We start from the raw sequence: 15,156 nt of genomic DNA, 5'->3' as shown, positions 1-15,156 counted from the left end.
AGGACAACTAAGGCCCATTTCACATGTAAAGTATTTACAGGTCCAAATGGTACACAAATAGTATCCAAGGTCCGTCGCACATGTTAATGGGTCAATGAGGCCCAATAAACATATACATGACCTCTCACACATAAAAAAAATAGGTCACTAAGGCCCAATAACATAGAAAATGATCAAATTAAATCAATTTGTTGGTTTATCATTGGTTTTAGTTCAAGTATTCACTAAAATAGCATAAAAAGAAGAACGCATATAAAACTCATTCCCAGGCCCAATGAACATGTAAGTGAACCACTAAGGCCCACTATACGTGTCTATTATTTCCAGGCTTAAAAGGAATGTGAATGTCTATCCTAAGCCCAATATACATGTAAAAGGACACTAAGGCCCACTAAACATGTATATTATTTCCAGGCCCAATAAGGATATGAATACATATCCCGAGCCCAATATACATGTAAAATGACACTAAGGCCCACTAAACATGTATATTATTTCCAGGCCCAATAAGGATATGAATATCATTTTTAACCCGTTTGTTATTTTAGCTTGATTATTTACAAAGTTGATATAAAAAGCCCACCTTTTTGTAAAAATGACGTTCTTGGCCCAATAAGCCAAAAATTTGCAATTAAGGCCCAATTTTTGTAAGAATAACACTTTAATCTCCAATTTTGTTAAAAACTTGTGTTGATGACTACTTTATGATAAAAATAACATTTTAAACCCATTTTTGTCAAAAATATCATTTTTGGCTTGGTTTTTGTGGAAATGCATATTTTTCTTGTTTTGGGCTTTTCCGACCTAGTTTTTGGAAAAATTGTAGAAAAATCATCGTAAGTCGAAATTTGGATCCGTAAACTCTGGAAGTTTGGAAAACTTGTCTACTTTGTTCACAATTTTATCAAAATTTTTAATGGCCTCAAACTAGTGTGAAATTACTCACCTTTACAGGTTGGTCCGAAAGTATTTCAAATTTGATGGGCAGTTTTGTAAAATTCACCAAAAACTGTAGAAAAATCGGATAAAAACGTGAGAGTAGTTATTTTAAAGGTATAAATCTGAACTTTATCCATGTAAAACAGTTTTGAAAAATACTTCCATTTGGAGGGTCAAAACAGTCCGAGATTTGACCAAAACTTTTCTGTCAAGGGCTGTTTTGTGAGTTTAGTTTATAGATCTTTGAACACAACACTTATTTTTGCTATAACAAGTATACAAATCCCAGATCTACATGTTTACATGTAATACTTGTGATAAAATATACTTTCTCAAGATTCATATGAAGATCCTAGTCATAAACTTCAAGTTTCTTAACATATTTTTAGATTAGTGAAGTAATCAACACATAATCACCAAATGTTTCAAGAAAACACACATAATCATGCACATACACATAGATCTACACAAATAAACTTGTATTGTCCCCCCAAAAACAAGTAAAAACCAAAAAGTATGGGGTATGAACTCACCTTTGCTTTGATGTTTCGGTTTTGAAAAAGAGATGAAGAAATTTTTGTTTCCTAGCAACACCTTGAGAAGGTCTTTGAAGTCTATGAAGTTCAAGAGCATAGATCATGAGATGATGTGGGTAAAGGAGAGATTTTGATGGAATCTTGAAGTTAAAACATAGATCCAAGTAATTACTTACCAAAGATGATGATTTAGATGAAGATCTTTTTTAGAGCACCCAAAATCTCGAAATTTTGGATGGGTGAAGGAAGAGTTTTTGAGATGGTATTGAGAGAGTTTGGAAGTGTAATTGTGTGTGTGTGTTGATATTTTCGGCCATGGTTAAGGAAATAGGAAGAGAGAGGATCAAGGTTAATGTATGATGGTTAAGGATGCATTACCTTGTTACATGAGAGTCCTTTTGCCTAGATTTCCACCAAGAAAAAGTGAGCTGTCAAGGCCTTATATTATATGGATTAAACTTTTTTTTTTAAACTTGGGCCGAGAGTTCGGATTTTGGAAGGGAGTTTATTAATTTGGGGCTTTTCATTATCTTTGCTCGAAAATATGAGGCCCACTAAATAAGTTTTCGGCCTATTAGACATTTAGGAGGGTTCACGGCCCAATTAGTACAAATAGAATGGATTTATGGTCCATTAAGGTTAATTGGAGTTGTTATGGCCCAATAAGGCCCATTAGAAATAATATGGATCATTTTAGGCCCAAAGTAGTCAAGTTGAAAGTTTATTGGTTCGTTAGACCCAATAAGAGAATCCTAGTCCATAATAATCTTGAACCGGGATTTCTAAGGTTTCCAACCCATAGTTGAACATATGAGATGTATTTGAAAGAGAATAGAGTATAGGCTTTTACAATGGATGATGTTTATATGAGAATAGAATTTCCTAGGTAAAAATGCTAGTTGTGACAGTGATCTAATTGAAAGTCGTTGAATACGTTAAACCGAGAGCGTGCATAAAGAGAACGTCTAAATTTGACTTCGTTTGAGGAAGTTATGATTTTCAAAGTTTCAGCATTAGCTGTATGCAACCCAAAGTTCGAATATGAGATTGAGCGGTATTTAGCCAAAAATTTCTAAACGAGAATCGAAGATCTCATCGATAGTAGTCCAACGGAAGAAAGACAGACGAAAACGGACGTCAGACGAAGAAGTTATGAATTTCTAACGGAGTTTTCTTGTCCCGACCTACTAAAAATAATATAATAAAGATATAATAAAAATAAAGTCAAAATTAGCCAACGGAGTCTAAACGAGAGTTGTAGAGCATAATCTCACCTACGCGTGCATGTAAAGAACGTCGAAAACGAAGTTCGTATGCGAAAGATATGAATTTCTGAAGTTCGTGGCGCGAACCCCTAAGCCGTGTCAAAATTCACGACATGAACATTGTGTTCCCGATGTGAACTCAGAAGTGACGCCTTATGGAAGCTTCCAGAGCAGTTGGGCTGATGACGAACGTAATGACGAATGCCTGACTGAAATCACGACATGAATTTTGAGATTCACGACTTGAATCCAAAAAATGGCCGTATAAATAGAAACCAAAGGGCAGCCGGCCAAGGTTGTTATTCGCTTCACTCTCTCACTCCTGATACCCTCTCTGGTCATCATGAAGTACCCCCGAAGCTCCGGTATCATCCCAAGACCCGGAGAAAGTCCCGAAGCCCGAAGATCCCGAGAAGAAAAGAGTTTCCAAGCCGAAGCTCTGCCTGCGAGAAGTCCGGTGTGTGAAGATCTTCCAGATTTACCGAAGAATACTACTTTTAAAGTCGTAGTGCTGTCCGATCATCTTCTAATCAAGTGAGTGTATATTCCTTTTCTTCTAACACATAAATATAAAGTGTCTCCTAGTAAATACGTGCTATGTGTGTGTATATATATATATATATATATATATATATATATATATATATATATATATATATATATATATATATATATTATCTGTTACTTGGAATGAATCTGTATATTTAGAATGAGTATTAAATGAATATCTTATTATTTTTTAAGTTGCATATGTATATTGTTATCTACAAAATGTTGGGTAGAACTTGGGTAGATAGTTGTCGTGTGATAAACTGATGAGAGGCCTCGATGTTGTAGTTGATTTGGTCATCTAGCGGAGTATGGATGACGACCACAGACTCTTTCTAGACTATCCTGTGGAACGCTGGCAGGTTTATAACCTGTAGGTGTTGTGGGCTTGATGTTCACCGGTGTACTCTATCCCCCTCATGGTTGCCTTTAGGACATCTATTGTTGAGGAAACCTCTTGCAATAATTTTTGTCCCGATGAAAAATCCTAGATTAGGTCCCTTGAGATAGATGTTGTTTTAGGGACGTAAAGTGAGGATAACGTGAATGAGTAATCGGGTTATTGTTGATTGGTGAATTTAAATATAATTATTTATTGTGGGATAAAAACCCTATATGCTCACCAGGCTCCCAAGCCTGACCCACTTAGTTTATTTGTATTACAGGAAGTGGCGCGAGGGCATAAGATGGATGAATCATCAAGTTATTTTGTTTATAAGCCTGTAGTTGTATATAACTGTTGTATGGCTTGTAATTTGTCGTTTATGTTTTTTTAGTCTGTATCGGAACATGACATCCCAAGTTTTGATATCTAATGAAAATGCATTCCTTTATGAAATGCCTTGGTAAATATTATTTTATCATATTTTGTTTTTGGGAACAAATTCCGCAACTCTTTTAAATTAATGGATTTACTCTGAAATTATTTTAAAAACATAAATGAAACCGGTCTTTTCTAGCCGTGATTTTAGGGATGTCACAGTATCCGAATGACCTTTTAAGACTGAATGATTTCCCAACTAACTCGACCCATAATCCATCGCCAGGGGCTCTGGACCTTCGACCCTACTAGGGGTGCTGCCCCTAGGACCCTGCAAGGGGAGTGACCCCCTTAACCCCCGCCTTTCTGTCGCACTAGCTTATAATTCGATCTTATATATGCATGCACTCCGTATTCACCAAACTTATAATACAAATTACAAACGATAAGCCCCTTAGCTCACATGTGAATACCAATTACATAAAATGTCAGGTGACACTAAAATCACCAAGAGTAATCTAGGATGGTTCCAATTTTTCATAGAGATTTAGATGAAAATTTTACAGAAATTATACTTGTTGGTTGTCACTTTGTTCCTATTACGAAGATATCCGTCTCATGCTTGAAATTACAAACACATATTATATGCGATACAATTATGTGTTATTTGTTGGTGATTTTAGTGTTATCAACATATTTTAGTGTACTAATTATTATTAATATTGATATAGACTGAGCTCCATTTACTAACCAAGACAGGAGGTGAGGGGTGCACAATCGGAATGATAAATGTGAAGTGAGAGTAAGGGGGTCCGGAGGCAGAGCCCCTGGGTGCAGGGTTCCAAGGGTATGTGCCCCTGGCGGGGTCCAAGGGGTAGAGCCTCTGGCAGTGGGGCAATGCCTAGAAACCTAAATGGATTTTTATATTTGGAAAGAGTCTAACCATGCAAATTCCTACCAAAACTAGTAGTGATATCATGATGATGTCATAATAACCAAATCTTTTTGGCGCCAAATGCATGTACCTTCCGTCAACCAACTTTCAACCGATTTTCTATCATCTATTTAAGGATGATTGAAGTTCCAAAATTCGGTTGGAACATAAATACTCTCAAAAATCATTCTTCTAATTCTATCTATCTCTTCAAGAACAGAAAACAACAAGGTATTTTTCCGTGTTTTAGATTTAGATGTAGAATGACTTCTAAATTGTCATTCTTTAGATTATCCAAAATCTGATTTCATGATACCCCAACTATAGGGTCAAATAAGAGATTTTGGAAAGTGATTGCAATCACGATCCTAGAAATATCCAAGTAAATTGATATTTTTAAGACCCCAAAATTCTAACATTATTTGTTTTCCTAAATCTAATATTAGGTTTTTTCCTCATTTTACATGGAGAATCAAATTAATCTATTGCTGATTTTATCATAATAATGTTTGGTATAATATTTAGACAAAACTGCAAAAATGGTCCCTGTGATATGCATTTTTCATGGGGTTTAGTTTAAACCTCGAATTTTTTTGGCTTCATGGTCCTTTTGAGGTAGTTTGTTTGGTGAATTAGTCCCTGTTAAACTTGAAAAGACTAATATACCCTTTTAATTTGTTTTTCTATTTTCTTAAACATATTTTCCTTGTATTTAAAATTTTAAAAGAAAAATAAATAAAAAGATGGCCCTCTCTCTCTTTCTCATATCTTCTTCGTTCTCATCGAACCTCTAAAATAAACCACTAAAGACTCAATGTTTCCGATGATCTCCACCCTCAAATAAGCCATCATCATTGATGTTTCTTCCTTCCCCCCCTCACTACACGACTGCCGTTTGCTTCCTCCTCCCGCATCGTCGTCGCCTGCTCCTTCCATTCTTTGCCCTAACCTGTTTTCCCTCTCATCGCCGCTAATACGCCTACTCCTTCCCTTCTTTCCCCTAAATCCTTACATGAGCTCACCGATTTCTCTTCATCAGGCACTAATGACAAACTTTGGAAAGAACAACTATTTCTTCTTGGAATTAATCAATATAGCTCCCGCTTCCATTCTTTTTACTATACTTTTTGTTCCATCATGTACTTGACTCTTGTAAACAAACCCCAAATTAATCCACTGCGAACCAGTTCGTGTTCATTGGAGAAGTTTTTGGTTACATTTTCTAGAACTTGAGCATAGAAGGGGAATCGATGCTCGGTCCAGGACATTCACTAGGAACAGGTGATGACGTCGTTACCGGTGCAGGTGCTGGAGCATTGTGCTTATTTGATCGAAGACTGACCAATGTGGGTGGGGAACCCACTGTCACAACTAGCATCTTAGCTAGGAAATTCTATTCCTGTGTAACCATTCAACTTTTGTAAAACATATACTCTAAGTAAATCTCACTCAATGCTCATTTAGATCCACCATTTACGTTCATCAAAGAGTCTGAAGCCCTAAGAACCATGGTTTAAGTCCATATTGGACTAGGATTTCCTTATTGGGCCTAATGGACCCACTTCCATAAAACTTAGCCTTTTAGGCCATTTCGGGTGCAAAACAAATTAGTTTACCCTTAATGGGCCTTATGGGCCATTAATGAATTAATTTGCCCTAATGAGCCATAAACTCCCTTTTTCTTTCAAAATGAGCCATGAACTATCTAATGATCCCAATGGGCCGAAAATTTTGTGTTTAGGTTCCAAAAATCCTAGCTAGATGTTAATGGGCTCAAACTATTCCATCCCTACCCCTCTTGGTCCAAAAATCTCGGCCCAACATCAATTAACATAAAAGGGAAATGTGATGAGAGTTGACTTAGGAGGTGTCACTTCCATATTGTTCAACATGTAACAATGTTAGATCCCCCATACTTCCATGCAAGTCACCTCACCAACTCTCTCCTCTTTCTCTTGATATTTCGGCCGAGAACCAAAAGCACACACACACACTAAAAAATTCTCTCCAAAACATCTCTAAAATCATCCTCTTCTTTCATCAAAGATCTCAAGGTTTTGCTTGAGCTCCAAGAGTAATCTTCAAGGTTTCAACTACTTGGTAAGTTTTTATTATATATAAACACATATTATCCATCTTAATGCTACAAATCTTTTCTTACGTAACCTCCTTTCATGTTCTAACTCATTAGAATCACCTAAGTTCAAAAACTACTCAAGGGGGTTTGCTAGGGTCGAAAATCACTTCATCTCTTTCCATTCTTCTTCAAAAGCAGAAACATCAAGCAAAGGTGAGTTCATACCCCCTTGTTTTTGGTTTTCATATGATTTTGGGGGAGAATGCAAGTAAAATGTGTAGATCTATGTATTATATGCATGTTTTGTGTGAATTCTTAGTTTATTTGGTAAAAATGGGTTAGATCTTATTGAGCAAAGATCTATGAACTATGACATTATATACATCAAATTATCAAGCCAAAAGTGATTACATGTTTAAGATACAAAAGATTTCAACAAAAAACTTTTTAATGGTCAAAAATTGTCAAGAAAAAAAAGATAAGGGAAAAAAGTGACATTTATATTTCTATAGGGACCAAAAAGGTCCTACTTGTATAAAAAGGGATTTTTATGATAAACATACTTTCCAAAGGGTCAATAATGTAAAATTTAGCTTAATGGGCCAAATTTTTGGGCCTCACGGTTTTGGGCCCAAAATTGCGAAAAAATGAGGTTTTGGGGATTAAAATGTAAATTGGCCAATGTTTGAATCATAAATGTAAATAAACTAAATGTTGGGGTAAAAATAACATTTATTCCTAAATTGGACCAAAAATGTAACTTTTATCAAAGATTGGGCCGAAAGTGACAACTTTTACAAACAAGAGGCTGAAAATGCAATTTTCTGCAAAACTAGGCCATAAATGTCAAAATATAAAATTTTGGATTAAATTTGTGAATTTCTAAACATTTGGGACAACATTGCAAATTTTTATGAATTATGGACTAAAATGTAATTTTTACAAAACTTTGGGCCTTAATTGAAAATTTGTAGGATTATTGACCAAAAATGTCATTTTTACAAAATGAATGCTTGTTATCATCAATCTAGTAAACCTCGAGCTAAAACAAACGACGAAACAAAACAAATGAACGAAATACGTCGATAATTATTTATTGGACCTAATATTCATGTTACTTGGCCATTGGGCCCTATGGGCCTATTTAAGTGTATCAATAATGTTTTCCATGACGTGTTTATTGGGCCTTGCGACTCACTTACATGTTAATTTGGGCCTAAGTTATAAATTACATGTTTATTGCGCTCTTGTGGCCCATTTATATGCCTATTGGGCCTAAATTACCCTCTTACATGTTATTGGGCCTTTGTGGTCTAATTACATGCTAATAGGGCTTGAAATGGAAATTTCACATGCTAGTAGACTGTAACTATACTTTTGTGTAATCATTAAACTTCGTATACTTATATATGTACCTTTCGAATACAAAAACATACCACATATACGTAAACATTAAACATAGTACAAAAAGGGGTTGAGAATCTAGTGAGACATGTCGGTTGGCACCTCTGAGTGTACAATCGTAGCTTGTAGTTATAATCAGAGTTTCTTGGTAGGAAAGCGGGAGTTTGTGTATAGATCTATACGAGGTGACCCTTCACGCCTTAGCTGTTCGCTACATCTAGACTAGGCCAGTCTAGGGCGACAAAATCTTGAGCAATACCAACATTTGGAAAAAAAATGCCAAGACGGGCAACCTAGTCATTATCATGCATGGTTATAACGGCTCATATATGGATTCAATACCAAAAATCTAACCTTTCAAAGATAAACTCTTCGATTGTATCAATGCAAAACGACTTATTTAAGGATACAAGAATCTAGACATTGTTATAAAACAGAAAATATCGGATTTTCTGAGGAAATTATTCATATACATTTATCATTTATTCATAATACAATGAATCTAAACTACACTCATATAAGTTATAACTATGAAATTCATACATGCATTTATACTTGATTTTCACATCATTTTCAGACAATTTACAAAAAATATCGGATTTTCTAGGTTTTTACGAAAGATACAAAGGCTTTTATTCAACCATACTTATGAACTCACCAACATTATATATGTTGACTGATTTCAAAATAACTTGTATTGTCAGGTAACCGTTAAGCAGGAAGGATTTGCAAGAATATATGGAATTATTTTGTGTAACATCATCTATCTTACTTATAAAAACTTGAAACTATGTAACTATAACAATGTACTTGATGTGAACAATGCTAGTTGTTATATGTAATGTTGGTGATTAATGTGTTATGTTTCATGTTGTTGAATTATTAATAAAAGAGTTACATTTTTGCATCATGTAATCTACTTCTATCTTTTTTAGAGAGATAATCTTGGATTTCACATATAATCTTACACATACGAATGTGTATTACAAGAAACTATTACCAAGATCACAACATACAACATTAATTTTGCTTGAGAGCCAAGTCACCTAATTACAAATCATACATATATATGTTAGCTCAGTTACTTGCTATCTCCCTTCCATCATGGATAGAGTGACTGTATTTCTAGAACACATGTTTTTGAATTCCTGACCAATGCCATTGGTACTAGACAACCTTTGTAAAGTAAATAATGGCATTTTTGGCTCTGGGAGGTGAGTTTCACTGCATAACATAGACACTGCTTCTGTCATTGTTGGCCTATCCTCAGCCAAATCCTGAACACAAAGAAGTCCCACGTGTATGCATCTCAAACCTTCTGTTGACTCTCCTAATGTCTCATCGATCAATTCAAATCCTCGCCCTTCATTCCATGACTTCCATGCCTGAAATATGTGTCAGGAATAAACGAGAATAATCACACGCACACAAAAAGATATAATATTTAACATGGTTCGATCAATGTGACTTACGTCCACACATGAGATAATATTCTTATTCATGAGCTTGGAACCGATATTATAGCACAAATAAAACCTATAGCCGTTATATATAGTCAAAGTACAAACGTAAACCAAAAATAGAACCGGGCCGGGCCAATCTCAAGTCACATTTAACGGTATGTCTTCTGTTATATGTAAATGGGAGAAGTTATGTGGTATGGTTTTGTGCGTTAAATTTTATACTTACGTGTCCGAGTGGATAGAATTGTTCGTGATGTATGAATTCGGTATTCCTTTTACCACTTATAATCTCCAATAGCATTACTCCATAACTAAATACATCCGATTTCTCTGAAATTACTCCTCTCATGGCGTATTCAGGAGACATATAGCCACTGCATTTAATAATATAAAAAGCCGATTGTTAGAATGTTCTCAAGAATCACAAATCTACATGTGAAATGAATGATTCTCACTATGTTCCAACAATCCTGCGAGTATTTGCGAGCTCTTGTGTCATTTGAAAAGTACGTGCCAATCCAAAATCTGATATCTTGGGATTCATTTTGTCATCTAGTAGAATATTGCTACATTTCAAATCCCTATGTATGATCCTTAAACTAGAATCCCGATGGAGATAAATAAGTCCACGACCAATTCCCTGAATGATGTTGAAACGAGTCGCCCAATCAAGTTGCATACGTTTCTTTGGATCTATTTCATACAATAATACAAGTTATTTCTAAATTATGATGATTTTACAAGTGAAAATGAAAAGTGATCAATCCATTCAAACTGACCAAATAGAAAGGTGTCCAAGCTTTTGTTTCTCATGTACTCATAAATCAATAATCTTTCTTTCCCTTCAAAGCAGCAACCCAAAAGTTTAACAAGATTCCTGTGTTGGAGCTTAGAAATCAACACGATTTCATTCTTAAACTCTTCAACTCCTTGCCCAGAGTGACCTGACAGCCTTTTCACTGCTATCTGCTGTCCATCATCTAACATTCCCTATTTTAATCATTTATGAAAATACTTAGTGCGGGTTTTGTGTCAATTAATTGCTTGGAAAATATGCAAAAAAAAGACGTTTGTAAATACTAGATTATTACCTTATAAACTGCACCGAATCCTCCTTCACCAAGTTTGTTTCTGTAGCTAAAGTTTTCAGTGGCAGCAATTATTTGTTGGAACTTATATATAGGCAATTCATAAGATTCCTTGCTAAGATCATCTTCTTGTAGCGTATCCTTTAAAACAATATGATCCTCCAAACTGAAGTGATTCAACTTTGTCTTCTTTCCTACAGAGATAAATTTTTGACACACAAATGAGATATCTAAAGTTAGTCCATTAAATTAGAAATGGGTTCTTTTGACAACAAACTTTCTTTTGGCTGTGCTTTAGACTAAGAGCAGCAACCATTGAATAAATTGTCTTTCTTCCCTATCTTATGGTAAAAGTATCTAGATAATCATAAATCGTATCGTCTTACCCTTTTTATATTTTTTCCACTTGTATAAACAAAATATGAAACCACCTAAGGCAAGTACACCACCTATGGCTGAGATACTGATGGAAATTGCTACTGCTGCTCCTTTTGTTTCTTCACCTATAAACATGTGTTAATAGCCTTATAAAGAAGTAAGAACAGTCTACAAAAATCAAGAATTTGCATTTACCTGATTCCTCATAGGCAAGGCGCAAGAAAAGATTCTCCCCACCAAATGAAAACTGCTCAATATCAATAAGCTCTTGTTCCCAAATCATGCAGTTTATCCCTTCCACAAAGGCATACGCTTTACAAGAACAGTTACCCAAACACAAGCTCTTGCAATCATCCGTATCCATGTAAGGAAAGTATTGATAATGATCTGGGAGCTTAATCCCACTTATTACCTGAAACTTATCAGGTTTACCTTTTCCAGAAGCCAAACTACTTTCATTCTTCTCACATAAAAGCTCATTTCCCCTTACACAACCCCTTGTCCAATTACTTATACTCCATTCATCTTTTGACTGTGGAACAAACCCTTTTAAGCACTCACAAATAAGAGTCTTGTTTGTACAAATTGAAAAAACACCACAAACTCCATAAACATCACAAGGATTCGCAGGTGCTTCCCAACTAAATTCCAATATGTTACGAACATCATCCAAGTAATTCAACTCCAACACACCATTATCTCTTAAATAAAGCCATCTGATATCAGATGAGCTATGAATGTTAATGCTGATGTATGCTCCTCCTTGTGAGTTTTCAGGCATGAGAGTCATTAGATTCGAGTAGCCAGAATCTAGCTCTGGTATCCCTATAAACTTTCCTCCATCCCATGGCCCACTTCTCCAATACGGTTTTACACCACGCCATGTGAAAGCCTGTGGTGGCTGCTCTCCCGAAAGCCCAACTACAAAATCTCCAGGTGTTGGATCATTATCACTTTTCCATGATGTCAATAAATCTTTCCCTTGTGTTTTTCCATTGGTCCCAACTCTCATGCCTGGTAATAGAGTGTTACCAGGATAGTCAAAACTTTCCCACAAAGTCAACCCTGAGATGGTATCGTTAAGAGCAAAACATCCTGTGTCTGTAAGCTTTGCGATTGTTTCGTTTGACTGGACTTTTATGCTTGTTGACCAAACAGTCCTTTGGTCATCATCTAGGATTCCCAGGTTCCCATTGTTGCCAATTGTGAGGGTAGAATTTGTGTCGGAAACTGAGATTGGATTTTGTCTGTTTGCAACCCATATAAACTTTCTTGGGAGAATATTTTTGAACCATATACCGAGATATCGGTTACTTGAATTACCTGGACTGAAGAACCCTAGCTCAAAGACTTGATTGGAAGAGACAAGAGTCTGCTCTAATGAGATTGGACTATCTTTAGTCAATATATCAGTTGACTTGCAGTGTTGTAGTGAAATAATCAGGATATACATGCATGTCATGCATAAAAAGTTTACAAAAGTGGCTCTTGTAATAGCCATACCCTTTTGCAGATTAAGTCTTTAGAATTTGGAAAACTCACAATCTATCAATTTAGCATGATGATCATATTTAATCTAAAAGCCAAGTCTTTCATTTGTTGGTCGGTGCTCTTTTCATATTGTGATAAACACTTGACTTTTCTGATCGAAATCTGATTTTTCACAATATGACATGGTCTATCTTTTAAAGAACTCAAGACTAATATCCTGATAGCTATACTTTATCTACTTTGATGTCAACCATAATATATAAAAAAGTGATATTGTACTGAGGGTTAGTAGTACAATTAATCATAGATCTGGTTAAAACCACATAAAGTCAACATAATGAAAGTAAACATTGTTTTGATCCTCTACCTGCTATTGATCTTGAATTTATAGGTCAAAATCATGAATCAGAGCATAAGATGTTACATGGTGCAAGGCATGAACTCTAGTATTAGTGTAGGTTAGTCGCATTCTGAAACGATTGTTGCGCTAGCTCATCATCGAAGTAATTATATGTTTGGTTGGATGGAATGAAATGAGTGAATGAATGAAATGGACTAGGTAATGAACAAAGTCATTAAATTCCATGACCACGTTTTGTTTGTCTTAGGATTAGAATGAATTTTCATATGGATTATTTTTATTTATATGTTAATAAAATGTATATTTTAACTCTATTATCATGTAATTACAATTAATGAACGAGTCATTAAATTCTATGATTAAGTTATGACAAAACATATATTTTCTAGTTATTTTTGAAAAAGAAAATTGTAATTTAATTAAAACCGTGAAATATAAAAAAAAAATCCTTTTAAAAATGGGTTCTCATGCAAATTCTCATCCCATTGTCCTCTTAAGAATATCATATTCCATTCCATTCCATTCATTATTGATATCACTGCAAGATGTTTAAAAATGGGGTGTCATGCAACTGTAATTTAATTAAAACTAAAGTGTTATTTGTTTATTAAGAGTTAAAGCATCTGCAGTCTGTGGACCACAACTGCAAACATCTTGTAATGCCCAAAAATTATAAGTGAAAAATTTTCTTTCAGTTAGTCAAACAACCATTCATTCATTAAGAAAATCCCATCAGAGTATAATACATGTCATATAATCATCAGAGCACATAACAAAATCATAGAATGTGGAAAATTGGTGGATGCAGTGCTATCATGCCAGACCATTCCCTTTTGAACCAGAAGTACCTGAAACCATAAACATAAAACTGTAAGCACAAAGCTTAGTAAGTTTCCCCAAAATACCCCATACTAAACATTCATAACAACTCGAAGCTAAACCGAGTCTATTTCACCCCCGAGTCTATATCAACTCCTTCAGTTTGTTTCAACCAGTACGGGTCTATTTCAACCCCGAGTCTATTTCAACTCCTTCGATATCTTTCAACCAGTACAGGTCTATTTGACCCCGAGTCTATTTCAACTCCTTCAGTATCTGTTAACCGGTATGGGTCTATTCCACCCGTACATCTAAGCATACAGTCATATCAGCAAGAGTCACAAAGACAACAAAAACACACATGCATACCAGCAAGTGTCACAAAGACAACTATCAACCTACAAACATAATCCAGTGGGATGACATTAGTGCCTTCGACCCACAAGTACAATGAAGAGACTCACATCTTAGTCGAACAAAGACAACTATCATCCTAATTTGGTGATAACCATAACGAGTTTTGAAAGTAGTCTTCTGCATAACTTCCTCTCTGACCCTCATCTGGTGATATCCCGTCTGTAGATCTATCTTTGAGAACCAAGATGCACCCTGCAGCTGATCGAACAAATCATCGATCCTTGGGAGTGGGTGACGATTCTTCACCGTCAGCTTATTTAGCTCCCAGCATTAATACACATCCTATGGGAACCATTCTTCTTTTTTACAAACAATATCAGTGCTCCCCAGGGTGAACTACTCAGTCTGATAAACCCCTTGTCTAACAGATCCTGCAGCTATATAGACAACTCCTGCATCACTGGTGGTGCTAACCGGTAAGGTGTCTTGGCTATCGAAGCCACACCTAGAACCAGATCTATACGATACTAAACCCACCTCTCCGGAGGTACTCCAGGTAAATCCTCTGGGAACACATCAGGGTACTCCCGAACGATCGGCACATCATCAGCCGTCTTCTTTTCCTCCTCTCGGGTATTCAACACGTAGGCCACAAAACCAGAATAACACTACTGAAGATATCTCCTAGCCCTCGCAGCTGAATAGAGAGATGGTCCAAGCTAAGCACCCTCACCA

General features: G+C 35.7%; 1 protein-coding gene across 1 annotated transcript; it reads right to left on the bottom strand.

Annotated features, from left to right (window-relative positions):
* Positions 1-9,341: 9,341 nt before the first annotated feature.
* On the bottom strand, positions 9,342-13,045 carry LOC111906917 (G-type lectin S-receptor-like serine/threonine-protein kinase At1g61550). Its single transcript, XM_023902708.3, has 7 exons — positions 11,589-13,045; positions 11,402-11,518; positions 11,019-11,209; positions 10,707-10,917; positions 10,383-10,620; positions 10,154-10,301; positions 9,342-9,849 (listed from the first exon to the last, which is right to left on the bottom strand). Exons 1-7 carry the CDS (start codon positions 12,892-12,894, stop codon positions 9,553-9,555), a joined length of 2,508 nt encoding a protein of 835 aa, XP_023758476.1. The 5' UTR covers positions 12,895-13,045; the 3' UTR covers positions 9,342-9,552.
* Positions 13,046-15,156: the final 2,111 nt, after the last annotated feature.

The sequence above is a fragment of the Lactuca sativa genome, chromosome 7 (genome assembly GCF_002870075.4).
Source record: "Lactuca sativa cultivar Salinas chromosome 7, Lsat_Salinas_v11, whole genome shotgun sequence".
NCBI classification, from domain to species: domain Eukaryota; kingdom Viridiplantae; phylum Streptophyta; class Magnoliopsida; order Asterales; family Asteraceae; genus Lactuca; species Lactuca sativa.
The sequence above is the reverse complement of the archived record's forward strand: the minus strand, read 5'-3'. Positions and strand labels throughout refer to the sequence as shown.